The sequence below is a fragment of the Macaca nemestrina genome, chromosome 17, assembly GCF_043159975.1.
Source record: "Macaca nemestrina isolate mMacNem1 chromosome 17, mMacNem.hap1, whole genome shotgun sequence".
In the NCBI taxonomy this organism is placed as follows: domain Eukaryota; kingdom Metazoa; phylum Chordata; class Mammalia; order Primates; family Cercopithecidae; genus Macaca; species Macaca nemestrina.
This window is the reverse complement of record NC_092141.1, coordinates 5,683,750-5,701,175: the sequence shown is the minus strand read 5'-3', so window position 1 is coordinate 5,701,175 and position 17,426 is coordinate 5,683,750. Positions and strand designations below refer to the sequence as shown.

At 48.1% G+C, this 17,426-nt stretch overlaps 2 protein-coding genes across 2 annotated transcripts; both read left to right on the top strand.

Moving 5' to 3' along the window:
* The first annotated feature begins 8,085 nt into the window (after positions 1 to 8,085).
* LOC139355291 (uncharacterized) lies at positions 8,086 to 8,706 on the top strand. Its single transcript, XM_071082224.1, has one exon. It carries the CDS (start codon positions 8,344 to 8,346, stop codon positions 8,701 to 8,703), a length of 360 nt encoding a protein of 119 aa, XP_070938325.1. The 5' UTR covers positions 8,086 to 8,343; the 3' UTR covers positions 8,704 to 8,706.
* Positions 8,707 to 8,969: 263 nt separating this feature from the next.
* LOC105472676 (uncharacterized) lies at positions 8,970 to 9,483 on the top strand. Its single transcript, XM_024790125.2, is given in 3 exon segments — positions 8,970 to 9,262; positions 9,343 to 9,365; positions 9,368 to 9,483. Coding segments are annotated over 3 exon segments (432 nt in total).
* The last annotated feature ends 7,943 nt before the right edge of the window (positions 9,484 to 17,426 follow it).

The following is a 17,426-nucleotide window of genomic DNA, read 5'->3' as shown; positions in this document are numbered from 1 at the left end:
CCTCATGCTGGATGCAGTGGCTCAAGCCTGTAATTCTCACACTTTAAGAGGCCAAGAAGGAGGATCACTTGAGGCCAGGAGTTCAAGGCCAGTCTAGGCAACATAGCAAGACTCTGTCTCTACAAAACAAATTTATTTTTTATTTTTCTTTTAAGACAGGGTCTTGCTCGGTCACCCAGGCTGGAGTGCAGTGGTGCAATCTCAGCTCACTACAACCTCTGCCCCCTAGGTTCAAGTGATTCTCCTGCCTCAGCCATCTGAGTAGCTGGGATTACAGGTGCACACCACCATACCCAGCTAATATTTTTTTTTTTTTTTTTTCTGAGACCGAGTCTCACTCTGTCCCCCAGGCTGGAGTGCAATGGCACGATGTCAGCTCACCACAACCTCTGCCTCCATGGTTCAAGCAATTCTCCTGCCTCAGCCTCCTGAGTAGCTAGGATTACAGGCGTGCGCCACCATGCCTGGCTAATTTTTGTATTTTTAGTAGAGATGGGGTTTCAATCTTTTCGGCCAGGCTGGTCTCGGACTCTTGACCTTGTGATCTGCTCACCTCAGCCTTCCAAAGTGCTGGGATTACAGATGTGAGCCACTGTGCCCGCCCGCTGGCTAATTTTTTTCTTTTTTTTTTTTTTTTTTTGAGACAGAGTCTCGCTTTGTCACCCAGGCTGGGGTGCAGTGGTGCAATCTCAGCTCACTGCAACCTCTGCCTCCCAGGTTCAAGCAATTCTCTTGCCTCAGCCTCCTGAGTTTCCAGTAGCTGGGACTACAGGCACGTGCCACCATGTCTGGCTAATTTTTTGTATCTTTAATATAGACGGGGTTTCACCGTGTTAGCCAGGATGGTCTCGATCTCCTGACCTTGTGATCCACCAACCTCAGCCTCCCCGTGGGATTATAGGCGTGAGCCAACATGCCCAGCCAATTTTTGTATTTTTAGTAGAGACAGGGTTTCACCATGTTTCCCAGGCTCGTCTGGAACTCCTGGACTCAAGCAATCTGCCCGCCTCGGCCTCCCAAAGTGTTGGGGTTACAAGCGTGAGCCACCATGCCTGGCTGAATTTCTTGATTCTTTAATGGCTGGTTTTTGTTTTCTTTTGATTTTAGAAGGCCTTAATTTGAAGACCTTTAATTTAATTTAATTTATTTGAAGACAGTTTGAGGGAGAACAAAATGTCCTCACGGTTATTTTTTCCTTACTTTAGTTGAATATATCTGTAATATAATTTATGATTATAACCATTTTTAAGTGTAAGCACATTCACCTCGATGTGCTACGATCACCACTGTCCATCTCCAGAACTTTCTCATCTTCCTTAATTGAGATTCTGTACCCATTAAATAATAATTCCCCATTCCTGCCTCCTTTCAGCCCTTGGAAACCACTATTCTGCTTTCTGTCTCTTTAAATTTGACTGCTCTAGAAATCTTTTTGTGCTTGCTTCTTTCATTTATCACAAAGTGTTCAAAGTTCATCCATGGTATTGCATGTGTCAGAATTTCCTTTTTATTTTTTGTTTATTTATTTTTTTTGAGATGGAGTTTTGCTCTTGTTGCCCAGTCTGGAGTGCAGTGGTGCAGTCTCAGCTCACTGCAACCTCCATCACCTGGGTTCAAGCCATTCTCCTGCCTCAGCCTCCCAAGTAGCTGGGATTACAAGTGTCCACCATCATGCCTAGCTAATTTTGTGTGTGTGTGTGTGTGTGTGTGTGTGTGTGTGTGTTTTTAGTAGAGACGGGGTTTCACCATGTTGGCCAGGCTGGTCTCAAACTCCTGACCTCAGGTCATCTCTCGCCTCGGCTTCCCAAAGTGCTGGGATTACAGGCATGAGCCACTGCACCTGGCCAGAATTTCCTTCCTTTTAAGGTAAGAAAACATCCCATTGTGTGTCTATGCCACATTTTGGTTATCTATTCATCTGTTGATGGACACGTGTGTTGCGTCCACGTTTTGGCTATTGTGAATAGTGCTGCTGTGAACGTAGCTGTACGGATGTCTCTTTGAAACCTTGTTTTCAACTCTTTTGGGTATACACCTAGCAGGGAAATTGCTGGATTATCCTCACAGTTCTTAACCATTTAGTGTGGGTCAGCTTCTGGGTGGATAGAGGAATGAAAGGAGGAGAAGAATGATGTTGCTGAATTGGCTGTTTGACAATTTTTTTTTTTTTTTTTTTTTTTTTGAGACAGAGTTTTGTTCTTGTTGCCCAGACTGGAGTGCAATGGTACGATCTTGGCTCACTGCAACCTCCACCTCTTAAATTCCAGCAATTCTCCTGCCTTAGCCTCCCAGGTAACTGGGATTACAGGCACCCACTCCCACGCCCAGCTAATTTTGTATTTTTAGTAGAGACGGGGTTTCACCATGTTGGTCGGGCTGGTCTCGAACTCCTGACCTCAGGCAATCCACCCGCATCAGCCTCCCAAAGTGCTGGGATTACAGGTGTGAGCCACCGCGCCTGACCCTGTTTGATGATTCTTGTTCTATAGGGGCGGCACAAAGAGAAGAGGACAGAGCACAAGTAACCAAATCTGTTCTTTCTGAGGAAGATCATATGCAGAGAGCAGAGGTCTGTGTTTGTGAAAGAAAACGGGGAAGAGGATGAAAATGTCCAGAATGGTGAGTTCTGCTGGGCCCTGGAATGCAGCTGAGATGCTGGAAGCGCTGAGTTCTCTCTAGTGGGAGAAAACACACCGTGGAAAGCTAAACATCTGATGCAGAACCACAGCACTGAGCAGGAAGAAGCCATCCGTGCCCAGCTAGGCTAAACTAGACCTGCGGTAGGCTGTGAGTAGGACCAGCTTCCTGGAGGTGCAGCCTGTGCAATGGCAGTAGGCCCCCATGCTTGGGGTTTAATGCGTGGCAGTCACTGCCTTGAAATTCTTAATAATTGTATCTTTGAATGTGTGCTGTGTAAGTGAAGTCTGATGGGACCTGGAGCGTGCATAGGGGCAGGAAGGGAGGATAGGGAGGCTTGGAGCCACAGCTCATGTGGAATCCCGCCTGCCAGGTGCCACCTCACAGCCCCCAGACAGGTTCTTGACTTCCCGCTGTCTGCCCCATGGAGCCCCAGGCTTTACTCAGCCTCCCCTTCTCTGCCTTGCTCAGCAATCACTGCTACCCCTATCCCCAGCAGGGGACTGGGTGGAGCACAGGGATGGTCAGCATTGGGTGTGAGCTCCCAGAAACCTCTCAGGGTGGGGCAGGCAGCTGACCCTGCATTGGGCTAGAAGTACCACAGCACCTTCAGCAGGTGACTAGGCCTATCCAGGCACATCCTGGTGTAGAGGTTGCAATACACTTGGAGGTTTCCCATCAACAGTGGGTTTGGGTAGTGGACCTGTGGAAAGGGGGGATTCCTGGCTTGACTTCCCTTCTCCTAGCCAGGGCATGCACAGAAATTAGAAATTGGCAGGAGAGAAATTCGGCAGCCAGTTTCAAAGCAACCATGGTTTCCAGAATAACGAACAGCTCTAGCCCAGGCAGCAGAGATTCCTGCAAGGTCCTTCTCTCCCACCACCCATGGACACATACATCCCACCACCACTGCCACCACCACCACCACCAAAGCTTGTTTCCTCAGCTGGGCATGAACACTTCGAGCTAAAAGTGGCCTTTGTGGCCGGGCGTGGTGGCTCAAGCCTGTAATCCCAGCACTTTGGGAGGCCGAGACGGGCGGATCATGAGGTCAGGAGATCAAGACCATCCTGGCTAACATGGTGAAACCCCCGTCTCTACTAAAAAATAGAAAAAACTAGCTGGGCAAGGTGGCGGGCGCCTGTAGTCCCAGCTACTCGGGAGGCTGAGGCAGGAGAATGGCGGGAACCCGGGAGGCGGAGCTTGCAGTGAGCCGAGATCGCGCCACTGCACTCCAGCCTGGGCGACAGAGCGAGACTCTGTCTCAAAAAAAAAAAAAAAAAAAAGGGGGGGGCGCCTTTGTGAATTTTGCCTCTTGCTCCGTGCACACATTCTAAAGGGAACAAATCTGTTTTGCTGCAGGGTGAGGCTCAGGATGTGACCTGGGAAAGGCTAACAGGACACAGTCTTTGATGGTGAGCAAGCCTGGGGTGAGTAGCTGAGGGGGTGGGGATTGGGAGGTATACCTCTTACCCTTGGGTCAGAGAGACATGGGTTAGGACCCCAGCAGTCAGTATTTTGTTCTATTTTATTCTATTCTAGTATAGTCTATATTTTTTTGAGAGAGAGTCTCAGTCTACCACCCAGGTTGGTGTGCAGTGGTGCGATCTCAGCTCGCTGCAACCTCTGCCTCCCAGGTTCAAGCGATTCTCGTGCCTCAGCCTCCTGAGTAGCTGGGATTACAGCATGCACCACCACGCCTGGCTAATTTTTGTATTTTTAGTAGAAGGTGGTTTTGCCATGTTGACCACACTGGTCTCGAACTCCTGACCTCGGGTGATCCACCCACCTCAGCCTCCCAAAGTGTTGGGATTACAAACGTGAGCCACCACACCCAGCCCCCAGCAGTCAGCATTAGCAGCAGATTTTAGATTCCTTCACTTCTCAGCCTCAGTTTCCTCATTGGAACATTGGAGAAAATCCTGATGCCCAGTTTAGGGGGTGATGAAAATGAAGTGAGACTGTCTCTACAGAAATGTTGGGCACAGTTCCCAGCACACAGTCAGTGCTCAGTGATTGCTGCTGCTGCTGTTATGATCCATGTGTGTCCTAGGATTCCTCGTAGAGGGGGTCACCAACACGGTCAACTGGCCATTGTCCAGAGCCAGGCTTTGGCCTCAAATCCCTGATTCCTATTGACTCAGACAGTGTATCTTTCTTCCAGAGGCGGAATGAATCCCTAAATGGATGAAGAAAGCCTATCAAAGTATAGCCCAGGAGCAAAGATCCTCCAAGAAGAGGCTTCTCTCACCTATGAGAGGGGTATGTACTCTGGGCAGGTCCCAGAAACAGGAGCTAAAGGCAACCTTTGTCCATTTGGGGTCTTTTTTTTTTTTTTTTTTTTTTTTGAGACGGAGTCTCGCTCTGTCACCCAGGCTGGAGTGCAGTGGCCGGATCTCAGCTCACTGCAAGCTCCGCCTCCCGGGTTCACGCCATTCTCCTGCCTCAGCCTCCCGAGTAGCTGGGACTACAGGCGCCTGCCACCTCGCCCGGCTAAGTTTTTGTATTTTTAGTAGAGACGGGGTTTCACCATGTCAGCCAGGATGGTCTCGATATCCTGACCTCGTGATCCGCCCGTCTCGGCCTCCCAAAGTGCTGGGATTACAGGCTTGAGCCACCGCGCCCAGCCCCATTTGGGGTCTTTTGGCAGATGCTGGCTCCAGGCCCTGGACTCATGAGATTTTTCCTGGAACACCCAGGTGCCGAGCAGAGAGTGAAGTTGTAGCTTGGGACCTTGTGGTGACTGTCCTGTCAGGGATGTCTAGGGGTCCTAAAGTCCCTGGCCTGGGACAAAGTTAGCTCTTGTTGCTGGGCATAGGCATAGCTTGCACCAGGGTGAGGCCATGGAGTAAGTCAAGCTCTCTCAATTCCTGACAGATAAGAGCCCCCAGGGGTCACCTGGGCTGGGACCAGCACTGTTTTGCAATATATTCATTTCTGTACACATACACCAGGTAAAAAATAACAAGGTATCCTAGAGACACCTGGGCCTCTGCTGTCTGAGCTCTGGATTTAGCCTCACATCTTCTCAATATGCAAAAGGCCCTGCAGTTACTAAAGCATTTTTAACACCTGCACTCCTCACCTACACCCAGCTCCACCGCAGTAAGCCTTTGCATGGTTCTGCCCGAGACCCTCTTGGTTACTGAGACCTCCCCCCTACCTGCTCCTACTTAAACCTCATAGGTCAGTTTGGGTGACTTTCTCAATGCCACAGCCTTACATAAAGCTCTTCCATCCCACTCTACATACCCTTCCATTCCACCCTGAAAACCCTCCCATTGCACCCTATACACCCTTTCATTCTAGCCTCACACCCTTCCATTCATCCATCACACAATTTCATTTCACCCTTCCTACCCTTCCATTCCATTGTTCACACCATTTCATTACAACCTTCCTATTCTTCCACTCCACCTTACACACCTTGTATTCCATCCTTGACACTCTTCCAGTCCACTACGTGTCCTTCTGTTTCTCTCTTCACATTTTCCATTCCACCCTAAGCATCCTCCCATTTCACCCTTCACACCCTTCAATTCCACCCTTCACACCCCTCCATGACATCCGTCAAGCTCTTCCATTGCACCCTAAACATCCTCCCATTCCACTTTTCAAACTCTGGTCCTTCCATGTCCTTCCATTCTGCCTTTTGCAACCTTCCATTCCATTCTTCACATTCTTTCACTCCACCTAAACCATCCTTCCATTCCACCCTCCATACCTTTCCATTTCACCCTTCATATACTTCCATCCGACTGGGCACAGTGGCTTATGCCAGTAATCCTAGCACTTTGGGAGGCTGAGGCAGGTGGATCACTTGAGGTCAGGAAGTTCGAGACCAGCTTGGCCAATGTGGTGAAACCCTGTCTCTACTACAAACACCAAAAATTAGCCAGGTGTGATGGTGTGCACATGTAATCCCAGCTACTCAGAGGCTGAGGCAGGAGAATTGCTTGAACCCAGGAGGCGGAGGTTGCAGTGAGCTGAGATCGCTCAACTGTACCCCAGCCTGGACAACAGAGCAAGACTCCGTCTCAAAAAAAAAAAAAAAGGAACTGCACCATTTTACATTCCCAGGATCACAGATGAGGGTTCCATCTTCTCCTCATCCAGCCAACTGGAAGCCCTTTTAGCTGAGGGGGTTAAGCTGTGAGAACCAGAGTTTGCTGCTGCCATTATTCACCGCATCATTCATTCAGCAAAAATCTGAGTACCTACCACTACCTAGTAGGCTCTGGCCATGCAAGAAGTTGCTGGCAACGCTGTAAGATAGAGAGGGACAGCACCCTGGTTACAGTGTTTCAGCACCCTGGCCTTGGTTCACCCCCGACCTTTCACTTGCAGGAGGCAGGGAGTTGTCTGATGCAGTTTGAATTTGCTGCAACTAATAAAGCCGGCCAGCAGACCCCTCCAATCTACTGGGACTCAAATAAACCCAAGTGATTGTTCTCCCTCCATTCCAGGAGGGAACACCATCTGGCCTTGGAGCCTCAGGTGCAACAGAGACGCCAAGAGATGCTAGTGCGCAGCAGCCTGTGGCAGTACCCGTGAAGCCAGAGAGGGCTTGGTGGATGACAAGGAGTCCTGAGTAGACCCCAGGTGGGTCTGAGAAATGGGCTTAGGTGAGGCAGGTCTTTGAAGGATTTGTTCTTAATCATATGTGAGATGCTCAAAAGGCTGGAGTCCTGCTTTTGTGGGTGAAGAGCAAGAAGAGAAAACAGGTGTACAGATACAGATGTAGATGGAGAGACAAAGAAAAAAAAAAGGAAGGCAGAGAAAGGCACCAATTCTTTAGCTGTATTATCTCTGGACGTTGGGATTGTGGGAGGCTTTATTTTACACTGATTTTGCCTATACTGTTTTCTCAATTTCCAGTTTTCTACGAAGATGATGTGTTAGCTTTTTCACGTATTAAGATTAAAATTTAAAACAGAGCCGGGCGCGGTGGCTCAAGCCTGTAATCCCAGCACTTTGGGAGGCCGAGACGGGTGGATCACGAGGTCAGGAGATCGAGACCATCCTGGCTAACACGGTGAAACCCCGTCTCTACTAAATAATACAAAAAACTAGCCAGGCGAGGTGGCGGGCGCCTGTAGTCCCAGCTACTCGGGAGGCTGAGGCAGGAGAATGGCGTGAACCCGGGAGGCGGAGCTTGCAGTGAGCTGAGATCCGGCCATTGCACTCCAGTCTGGGCGACAGAGCGAGACTCCGTCTCAAAAAAAAAAAAAAAAAAAAAAATTTAAAACAGACCACACAATAAATATTTCTTTTAAAAGGAGAAATATGCCCTAGGAAGCTCCCCACGCAGCTGAGAGCCTGGCTGGTTGCATTTCGGCTTCTTAGGTGCCAAGCCTGCTCGTGCCCCGGGGTCCCAGCCAGCCGGGGTCCCAGGAAGCTCGCACTTCCTCCCCCTTGCGCCGCCAGTCTGGTTGCCATGGAGACAAACCTTGCTGCGCAAAGACTGCCGAGCCGCCGGCCGGGGAGCTGGAACCCAGCGAGCCAGCGTCTGCAACAGGCTGGGGGCGGAAGGAGGAGCCAGGCAAAGCTGCGCCTCCGCTGAGAGGCCCGGCGGACCCTGCAGAGGCCCCCTGCCCCTCTGGCTCCGCCCCCACCCGGGGCTGTAGAAATACAGCCGCAGCCCAGACCACCGCCCACTGCGCTGCGACCCAGACCCAGCTGACCCACCTACCCGCGATCCTGCCCATGGCTGACGGACTCTTTCAGCGCAGACCCTGGGGTCCCGAGCAGATTCGCCCGGACCCCGAGTCCGAAGGCCTGTTTGACAAGCCTCCCCCGGAAGACCCTCCCGCTGCCCGTGCGCCCAGGTCCGCGTCGGCCGCGGGCAAGAAGGCTGGTCGGCGCGCGGGCGGGAGGGCGCAGGGGGGCCGCGTCGGGCAGCCCCCGAAGGCCGCATCGCGCCCCCAGCCCAAGGAGGAGGCGCCTCCACTGGTCGAAGGCTGCTATCTCGACCATTTTCCGCACCTCTCCATCTTCATCTACGCAGCCATCGCCTTCTCCATCACCTCCTGCATCTTTACCTATATCCATTTACAGCTTGCCTGAGTGGCCAGCGCGGGACGGGGTGGGCGCAGGACCGAGCGGGGAGGGAAAGGGAAAACAGGGCTCGGCATTTTGTGTTTTGGAACACACCCCCTTCATGTAGCTTTCGATGCTTCTTTCCTTCTTTGTTGTCACTATCTTTGTCTATCAGTAGGAAAGTACAAAGTAGCTGCAGGCAATGAAAGAAGGGTGCTGTTTGCACCTGCAGGTTAGGGGTGGGGGCGTTTAGAATTCTGGGGTGTGATTGAACCCCGTTTATAACTAGGAGAATGTCGCTGGACCCCTACCACTCTGTGACGCGGGGGCACGCGCAGGGAGCCCATCATTTTGTGTTTGGGGAGCTCAGAGTGCGCCCAACCTTGGATTCTTTAAGGGATGAGCCAGACTCAGACCCGCGGCCTTCTAGAGAGGGTCCCGCGGGGAGGGTCGGCGCCCTGGCCCGGGCTGGGCCGGAGCCCTGTGATGCTGCATCGCCCCCAGGAGGAGCCGGCTGTGCCCCGGAGTTGGCGCGGCCGAGAGAGGACAAGACCGCGCCGCAGGCGTAGCTGGAGGGCGGGACTCGGTAAGTGGCTTTCGTCGGGGTTTCGTGCTGCGCCCCCAGGGGCTCTGGCTGACCACGACTGTGTGTTTTTCCTGCCTTAGACTTTGTTGTGGCTGCCTGGAGGAGCCGGAGGAGCTGTCTTACCAGGAGACCACGCCCTGGAAGTGTCCGGGACTCGCGGGACCTGTGGCTGCAAACCCCACTGGGACGCAGGCCCAGAGCTGGCGCACTCCTCAGGATGAGACTCTGGGGCCCTAGCCGGGGTCCACGGGAGGGCTGTCCTTGGGGACTCTAGGATGGCTTCGTTCTGGCCCGGAGCCTTTCTGGAGCTGTGGCACCCAAGACAAAAGGGGCTGAGGGATGTGTCATTGACAAGAGTTAGTGCGGGAAAACCACCTGAGCCCTAGGGGTTTGTCATCTTAGACTCAAAAGGCTTAATACCAGAAACCACTTTGGCAAGATATTTACCCACCGGCCATCTCTGTTTACTCATGAATGTTAAATGTCAAAACGCAGTGCTGTAACCCTGCATAGTCTTTACTTGCAAATGTCTGTAATCTGTAATTGTGATACCTCTGATGGAATAAATTATCTCTTTTTCAGTCTCCTCTATATTCAGTTCTCCATTAATTTCCAACTCTGCAGTGGACCCTGCCCAACTTCCTAGTCTGCTCCACAGCATTCCCTACTGTCCCTCCAAAACAGACTTAACCCCATGACCCAGTATTCCAAAATGTAGCCTCTCCCTCCACTGAATAGCTACAAGGCCCTTCGATGGCATCTTTCTCCACATCCGGTCCTCACAACACGCCGGTATTCGAGTCTACCGTCCTTTTATGGCAGATCAGCCACTATCCCATTGTGGCATTAACTCTGCCCCTCAGTATTTGGTCTCCACTTGCTTCCTTTGCAAAGACCAAGTACAGTCCCCCAGCTAAGCTCTGGAATTTGCCCCGTGGGTCTTTACAAATTCCCTGTTTTCTAATATCAGGGCCTTGCCACTTCTCAGTTCTGACTTCCCATAATCCCATATCACTCTGTGCCTTGATATCTTGTCCCCGGACACTTCAGTGCCACAAGTATGACATCCAGTGTTCCCCAATGTCAGCTTGTGCTTTACAATCACACTTTACTACAACAATTTCCCCACAGCAATCGGTGGCACTATTTCCCAAAATTACGTCTCCAGGCCGGGCGCCGTGGATCACGAGGTCAAGAGATTGAAACCATCCTAGCTAACATGGTGAAACCCCATCTCTGCTAAAAATACAAAAAAAAAAAAAAAAAATTAGCCTGGCGTGGTGACCGGCGCCTGTAGTCCCAGCTACTCGAGAGGCTGAGGCAGAAGAATGGCGTGAACCCGGGAGGCAGAGCTTGCAGTGAGCGGAGATCGCACCCCAGTACTCCAGCCTGGGCGACTGAGCAAGACTCCGTCTCAAAAAAAAAAAAAAAATTGTCTCCAAAGGACCACAATATTTATCTCTCACTGGTTTCCAGGTTTCAAACTTGGATATTCGATCTTCTGCTATCTCTTAGTATTAAGTACTCACGGACTCCCAACATATAGCCTAGCGCTCTCCAAACATTTGATCTCATTGTCTCCCTTTCACACATCCCCTGTTATCTCTCATCCAGTCCCGCAGGGACTACTCAGGATATGATCCCCCAGCTTCCTTTCCTCAGCCAATCTCCTGACAGTAGACTCGTCCCTCTCTTCCCAAAACCAAAGTTCCCTGTTCCTCAACATTCGATCACTGTTCCACAATATCATGGCCCTTTTTGTGCCAACAAATCTGGGCCTCTGTTTTCTTTTTTTTTTTTTTTTTTCCCTGAGATGGGGTCTCTCTCTGTGGTGCAGTGGCCAGCTCACTGCAACCTCCACCTCCCAGGTTCAAGCGATTCTCATGCCTCAGCCTCCCAATTAGCTGGGACTACAGGTGCGTGCCACCATGCCCAGCTAATTTTTTTTTTTTTTTTTTTTGAGACTGAGACTCACTCTGTGCCCCAGGCTCGAATGCAGTGGCCTGATCTTGGCTCACTGCAACCTCTGCCTACTGGGTTCAAACAATTCTCCTGCCTCAGCCTCCCGAGTAGCTGGCATTACAGGTATATGCCACCACGCCCGGCTAACTTTTTTTGTATTTTTAGTAGAGACAGGATTTCACCATGTTGGCCAGGCTGGTATTGAACTCCTGACCTCAAGTGATCCACCTGCCTCAGCCTCCTAAAGTGCTGGGATTACAGGTATGAGCCACTGTGCCCAGTCTGGGCCTCCATTTTCTACCCCAAATTCCAACACCTGATTCCCATGACTATACTGTTATTAGATCCTATTGCCTCTACAATCTTAATGTTGGCTTCAATATTCTCCTAAATATCCAGCCCCATTTGATCCCCTTATTTCAGTATTCATTGCATTGTTCCCCCTACTTGATTATTGTCTCAATATTGTACTCCAATCTTCCTTGACATTCACCCCATCCCTGCTGTCTCCAATATTAAACTCACTCCAGCCCCCAAATTCATTTTCTTTCCATACCCCCATATTCTCTCCTATCAGCCCATCTCTCTTCCCTATGCTTCTCCCGATTTCACTCTCCTTCAAATTCCTGGTTCCATAGAGCTCCAGTACCTGGCCTGTATTTTCTAATCAATATTAAATTTCCATTACTCTCACATCATCTACACAATGAGATACTACTTCACACTCTCTAAGTATTTTAAGTGTACACTTAATCTGTACACTTCAATGTGTACACACAATAAGTGTGTACTTTTAGTGTCATCATGCGTCTAAGCTGGCCAATTTTCCTCTTATATAGTTTGAGTTATAGTTTAGGTATCCCAGGAATATGTGATCACGTGTCTCTCTACTGCCCACCTAATTTCACTGTTACTGCCTACCTGTATTGAGCTTGCAACTGTCCTCCAATTTCTGGGCGTCCAGTAAGAGTTTCCTTTGTCCAAAATATCAAGTGTTTCCCTGTCTGCTTAGTATACACAGACAGCCTTTTAGACCATAAAAACAAATGGGCCCCCAAGCCAGGTGCAGTGGTGCATTCCTGTAGTCCCAGTTACCTGAGAGGCTGATGCAGGAGGATCGCTTGAGGCCAGACATTTGAAACCAGCTAGGCAACATGGCAGAGACCCCATCTCCAAATAAAACAAAACGAAAAACCAAACAAACAAGGACCCATTTTTGGGGTCCTTGTGCCGTGCTGCTCAAGAATCAAATGCTAGAGTCTTATTAGCCTGGCAGGGGTCACATGCCCATCTTTGGCTAAAAGGCAGAAGAGTCATCTTAATAGGCAATCCTATGAAAATAGCATGCAATAGGAAAGGAATAGTTCCCAGAGGAAGATTGAAGAGCCATGGATGCTAAGCAGGTAAAAATATTAGATATCCAGTAAACCGACTTTCGGTAAGTCACAAAGGATGAAGGCAACGCCAACTGTTTTGGGCAATTTGGGTTGTCAGTCATAGGTAAATATATGGTGATGGTGAAGTAAGCAGTGGATTCTGATTATCATGGAACAGTAGTAAGTTTAAGTTGTTGAGAAACAGTTGAAATTTAGCTATTTGAAACAGTAGAAACTGATACTGGGAAAATGGATTAATTTATGTTTGTTTGTTTGTTTGAGACAGAGTCTTGCTCTGTTGCCCAGGCTGGAGTGCAGTGGTGCAATCTCGGCTCAACGCAAGCTCCACCTCCACCTCCTAGGTTCAAGCGATTCTCCTGCCTCAGCCTCCGGAGTAGCTGGGATTACAGGCATGCACCACCATGCCAGGCTAATTTTGTATTTTTTTTAGTAGAGATGGGGTTTCTCCATGTTGCTCAGGCTGGTCTCAAACTCCCAACCTCAGGTGATCCGTCTTCTTCAGCCTCCTAAAGTGCTGGGATTACAGGTATGAGCCACTGCGGCCGGCCAGATTAATTTTTTAACTATGTCATTGCTTGTTAGGGTCCAAGCACTGGAGATAATTATCAGGAAAACAGAGACAACCCTTGCCTTCATGGAGCTCACTTTGTTAATGATGGAACTTACCAGGTGGCAGGCTTAGTATTTTATATAGCATGAGATCATTGGATGCTCACAACCCTATGAGGTAAGTTCTATTATTCTTCCCATTTGGCAGATGAGGAAACAGGCATAGGTGAGATGATTTGCCCAAGGTCACAGCAATGGAGCAAGATTTCAAACCCAGGCATTGTTTCTGGAGTGTGTATTCTTATTTTTACCAGCTATATTAAGACATAATTCATATAACTTACAACTCATTCATTTAAAGTGTACAATTCAATGACTTTTAATATACTCAGAGTTGTGCAACAATTACAATTGATATTGGGACATTTTTTGTTTGTTTCTTTTGTTTGTTTTTTTGAGACTAGGTCTGGCTCTGTCACTCAGGCTGGAGTGCAGTGACGCAGTCTCGGCTCACTGCCACCTTCACCTCCTGGGCTGACACAATTCTCCCACCTCAGCCTCCTAAGTAGCTGGAACTACAGGTGAACACCACCAGGCCCAGCTAATTTTTGTATTTTTTGTAGAGATGGTTTTTTTTGTTTTTGTTTTTGTTTTTTGAGATGGAGTCTCACTGTATTGCCCAGGCTGGAGTGCAGTGTCACCGCAAACTGCAACCTCCACCTCCCAGGTTCAAGCAATTCTCCTGCCTCAGCCTCCCCAGTAGCCGGGATGGCAGGTGCACACTGCTACGCCTGACTAATTTCTTGTATTTTAGTAGAAACAGAGTTTCACCATGTTGCCCAGGCTAGTCTCAAACTCCTGAGCTCAGGCAATCCGCCTACCTGGGTCTCCCAAAGTACTGGGATTGCAGGTGTGAGCCACCACTCCTGGCCTCTAAGTGTTCTTTATATATTTTAGATACAAGTCTATTATTAAATGATTTACAATTTATTGTCGCATTCTGTGAGTTGTCTTTTCACATTTGTGATGGTGTCTTTGAAACACAAAAGTTTTAAATTTTGATGATATCCAGTTTATCTATTGTTGCTTTGTTGCTTATGTTTTCAGTGGCATAGCTAAGAACCCACTGACCCATTCAGATTATGAAGATTTAAACCTAATACATGTTTTCTTCTAAGAGTTTTATAGTTTTAGTTCTTAAATGTAGGTCTTTGATCCATTTTGAGTTCATATTTGTACATGGTGTGCAGCAGGATCCAACTTCATTCTTTTGTATGAGGGTGTCCAATTATCCCAACACCGTCTGCTGAGAAGATTCTTCTTTCCCCATTGAATTATCCCAGCACCCTTATCCAAATCATTTGACTGTAAATGTGAGGGTTAATTTCTGTTTTTTGTTGTTTTTTAATAATTTGTGTGTGTGTGTGTGAGAGTTAATTTCTGGATTCTGTCTCTCTCTTTTTTTTTTTTTTTTTTTTTTGAGACGGAGTCTCACTCTGTCCCCCCGGCTGGAGTGCAGTGGCATGATCTCGGCCCACTGCAACCTCCACCTCCCAGCTTCAAGCGATTCTCCTGCCTCAGCCTCCCAAGTAGCTGGGATTAAAGGCTTGCACCACCAAGCCTGGCTAATTTTTGTATATATATATATTTTTTTTAGTAGAGATGGGGTTTTGCTATGTTGACCAGGCTGGTCTTGAACTCCTGACCTCAAGTGATCTACCTGCCTTGGCTTCTCAAAGTGCCGGGATTACAGGTGTGAGCTACCTTGTCTGGCCTGGATTCTTATTTCTATTATATGTATCTATATGTCTATCTTTATTCCATTAATACACAGTCCTGATAACTGTAATATTGAAATTGGAATTTGCAGTAAATATTGAAATTGGAAAGTACAAGTTCTCCAACTTTGCTATTCTTTGTCAAAATTGCTTTTGCTAGTCTAGGTCTTTTGAATTTCTATATACATTTCAGGATCAGCTTGCCAATTTCTACAAAGAAGTCCATTAGAATTTTGATAGGGATTGTGTCTGTATTAGCATCATGAAAACGGACGAATACAATGAGTTTTCTACATTTTCTGTTAAATTTCTTCAAAGGATTTTATTTTTGATGTCTTCAAAATAGAATTGTTTTCTTAATTTCATTTCCTGTTTGCTCATTGCTAGTGCATAGAAAAATAATTGAGGCTGGGTACAGTGGCCCATGCCTGTAATCCCAGCACTTTGGGAGACTGAGCTCGGGAGTTTGAGACCAGCCTGGGCAACATAGCAAGACCTCATCTCTACTAATAATTTTAAAAATTAGTCGGGCGTGGTGGCAAGCTCTTTGTGGTTTCAGCTACTCTGGAGGCTGAAGTGGGAGGATCGCTTGAGCCTGGGTGGTTGAGGCTGCAGTGAGCTGAGATCTTACCACTGCACTCCAGCCAGGGCAACAGAGCGGGACCTTATCTCAAAAAAAGAAAAATAATAGCTTTTCTTACATTGATATTATATTCTAAATCCTTGCTGAAACTCATTTATTTCTTCTAATACTTATAACTATGAGTTCTAATAGTTTAAGATGACAATAGGATGGTCTTAGACAAGATCGTATCATCTGCAGACATGATCTTTCTTTCCAATCTGGATTCCTTTTATTTCTTTTTCTTGTGTAACTGTCCTGGGAGAATCTTCAGCACAATGCTGAATAGGATGCTGGGTGGACATCCTTTGCTTTCTTTCCTGATATTCAGTCTTTCACCATTAAGTGTGATGTTAGCTGTGAGTTTTTCATAGATGTCCTTTACCAGGTTGAGGAAATTCCCTTCTGTTCCTAATTTGTTGAGTGTTTTCTGTCATGGAGGGGTGTTGAATTTTGTCAAATGTTTGTATGTGTCTACTGAGGTAATCATAGAGTTTTTGTTCTTTATTCTATTGAGGTGGTGTATTTCATTAATTCATTTTCAGACGTTAAACCAATATTACATTCCTGGGATACATCCCACTTGGTCATCGTGTATAATCCTTTTCATATACTACTGGATTTGATTTACTTATATTTTGTTCAGGAATTATTATTATTATTATTATTTTTTTTTTTTTTTTTTTTGAGGCGGAGTCTTCACTCTGTCGCCCAGGCTGGAGTGCAGTGGCACCATCTCGGCTCACTGCAAGCTCCGCCTCCCGGGTTCGCGCCATTCTCCTGCCTCAGCCTCCGGAGTAGCTGGGACTACAGGCGCCCGCCACCGCGCCCGGCTAATTTTTTGTATTTTAGTAGAGACGGGGTTTCACCGTGTTAGCCAGGATGGTCTCGATCTACTGACCTCGTGATCCGCCCGCCTCGGCCTCCCAAAGTGCAGGGATTACAGGCGTGAGCCACCGCGCCCGGCCTATTATTATTATTTTTGAGACAGGGTCTCACTCTGTTACCCAGGCTGGAGTGCAGTGTTCATAATCATGGCTCACTGCAGCCTCAACTTCCCTGACTTGAGCTATCCTCCCACCTCAGCCTCCCAGGTCTCTGGGACTACAGGCATGCACCACCATGCCTGGCTGATTTTGTCTCGTTTGTAGAGATGGGGTTTCACTATGTTGCCTAGGCTGGTCTTGAACTCCTGTATTCAAACAATTCTCCCACAACAAGTCTCCCAAAGTGCTGGGATTACAGGTGTGAGCCACCAAGCCTGTTTTTTTTTTTTTTTTTAGACAGTCTCATTCTGTTGCCCAGGCTAGAGTGTGGTGGCAGGACCTCGTCTCATATTGCAACCTCTGCCTTCCGGGTTCAAGTGATTCTCATGCCTTAGCCTTCTGAGTAGCTGGGATTGCAGGTGCATGCCAGCAATTTTTTGTTGTTGTTTTTTGCTTTTTGAGACAGAGTCTCACTCTTATCACCCACGATGGAGTGCAGTGGTGCAATCTTGGCTCACTACAACCTCCACCTCCCGGGTTCAAGCAATTCTCATTCCTCAGCCTCCCAAGTAGCTGTGATTACAGGAGCACGCCACCACACCTGGCTAATTTTTGTATTTTAGTAGAGATAGGGTTTCACCATGTTGCCCAGACTAGTCTTGAACTCCTGAGCTCAGGCAATCTGCCTGCCTTAGCCTCCCAAAGTGCTGGCATTACAGGCGTGAGCCACTGCACCCAGTTATGCTTTTTTTTTTTTTTGCATTTACATCCATTATGTAGTGGTGAATAGGCATGACAGTAGAGAATAAATAAAACCAGGGACGGTTTGGTATTACAGAACAACGGGATCTAGTATTGGGGTGGGGGGAA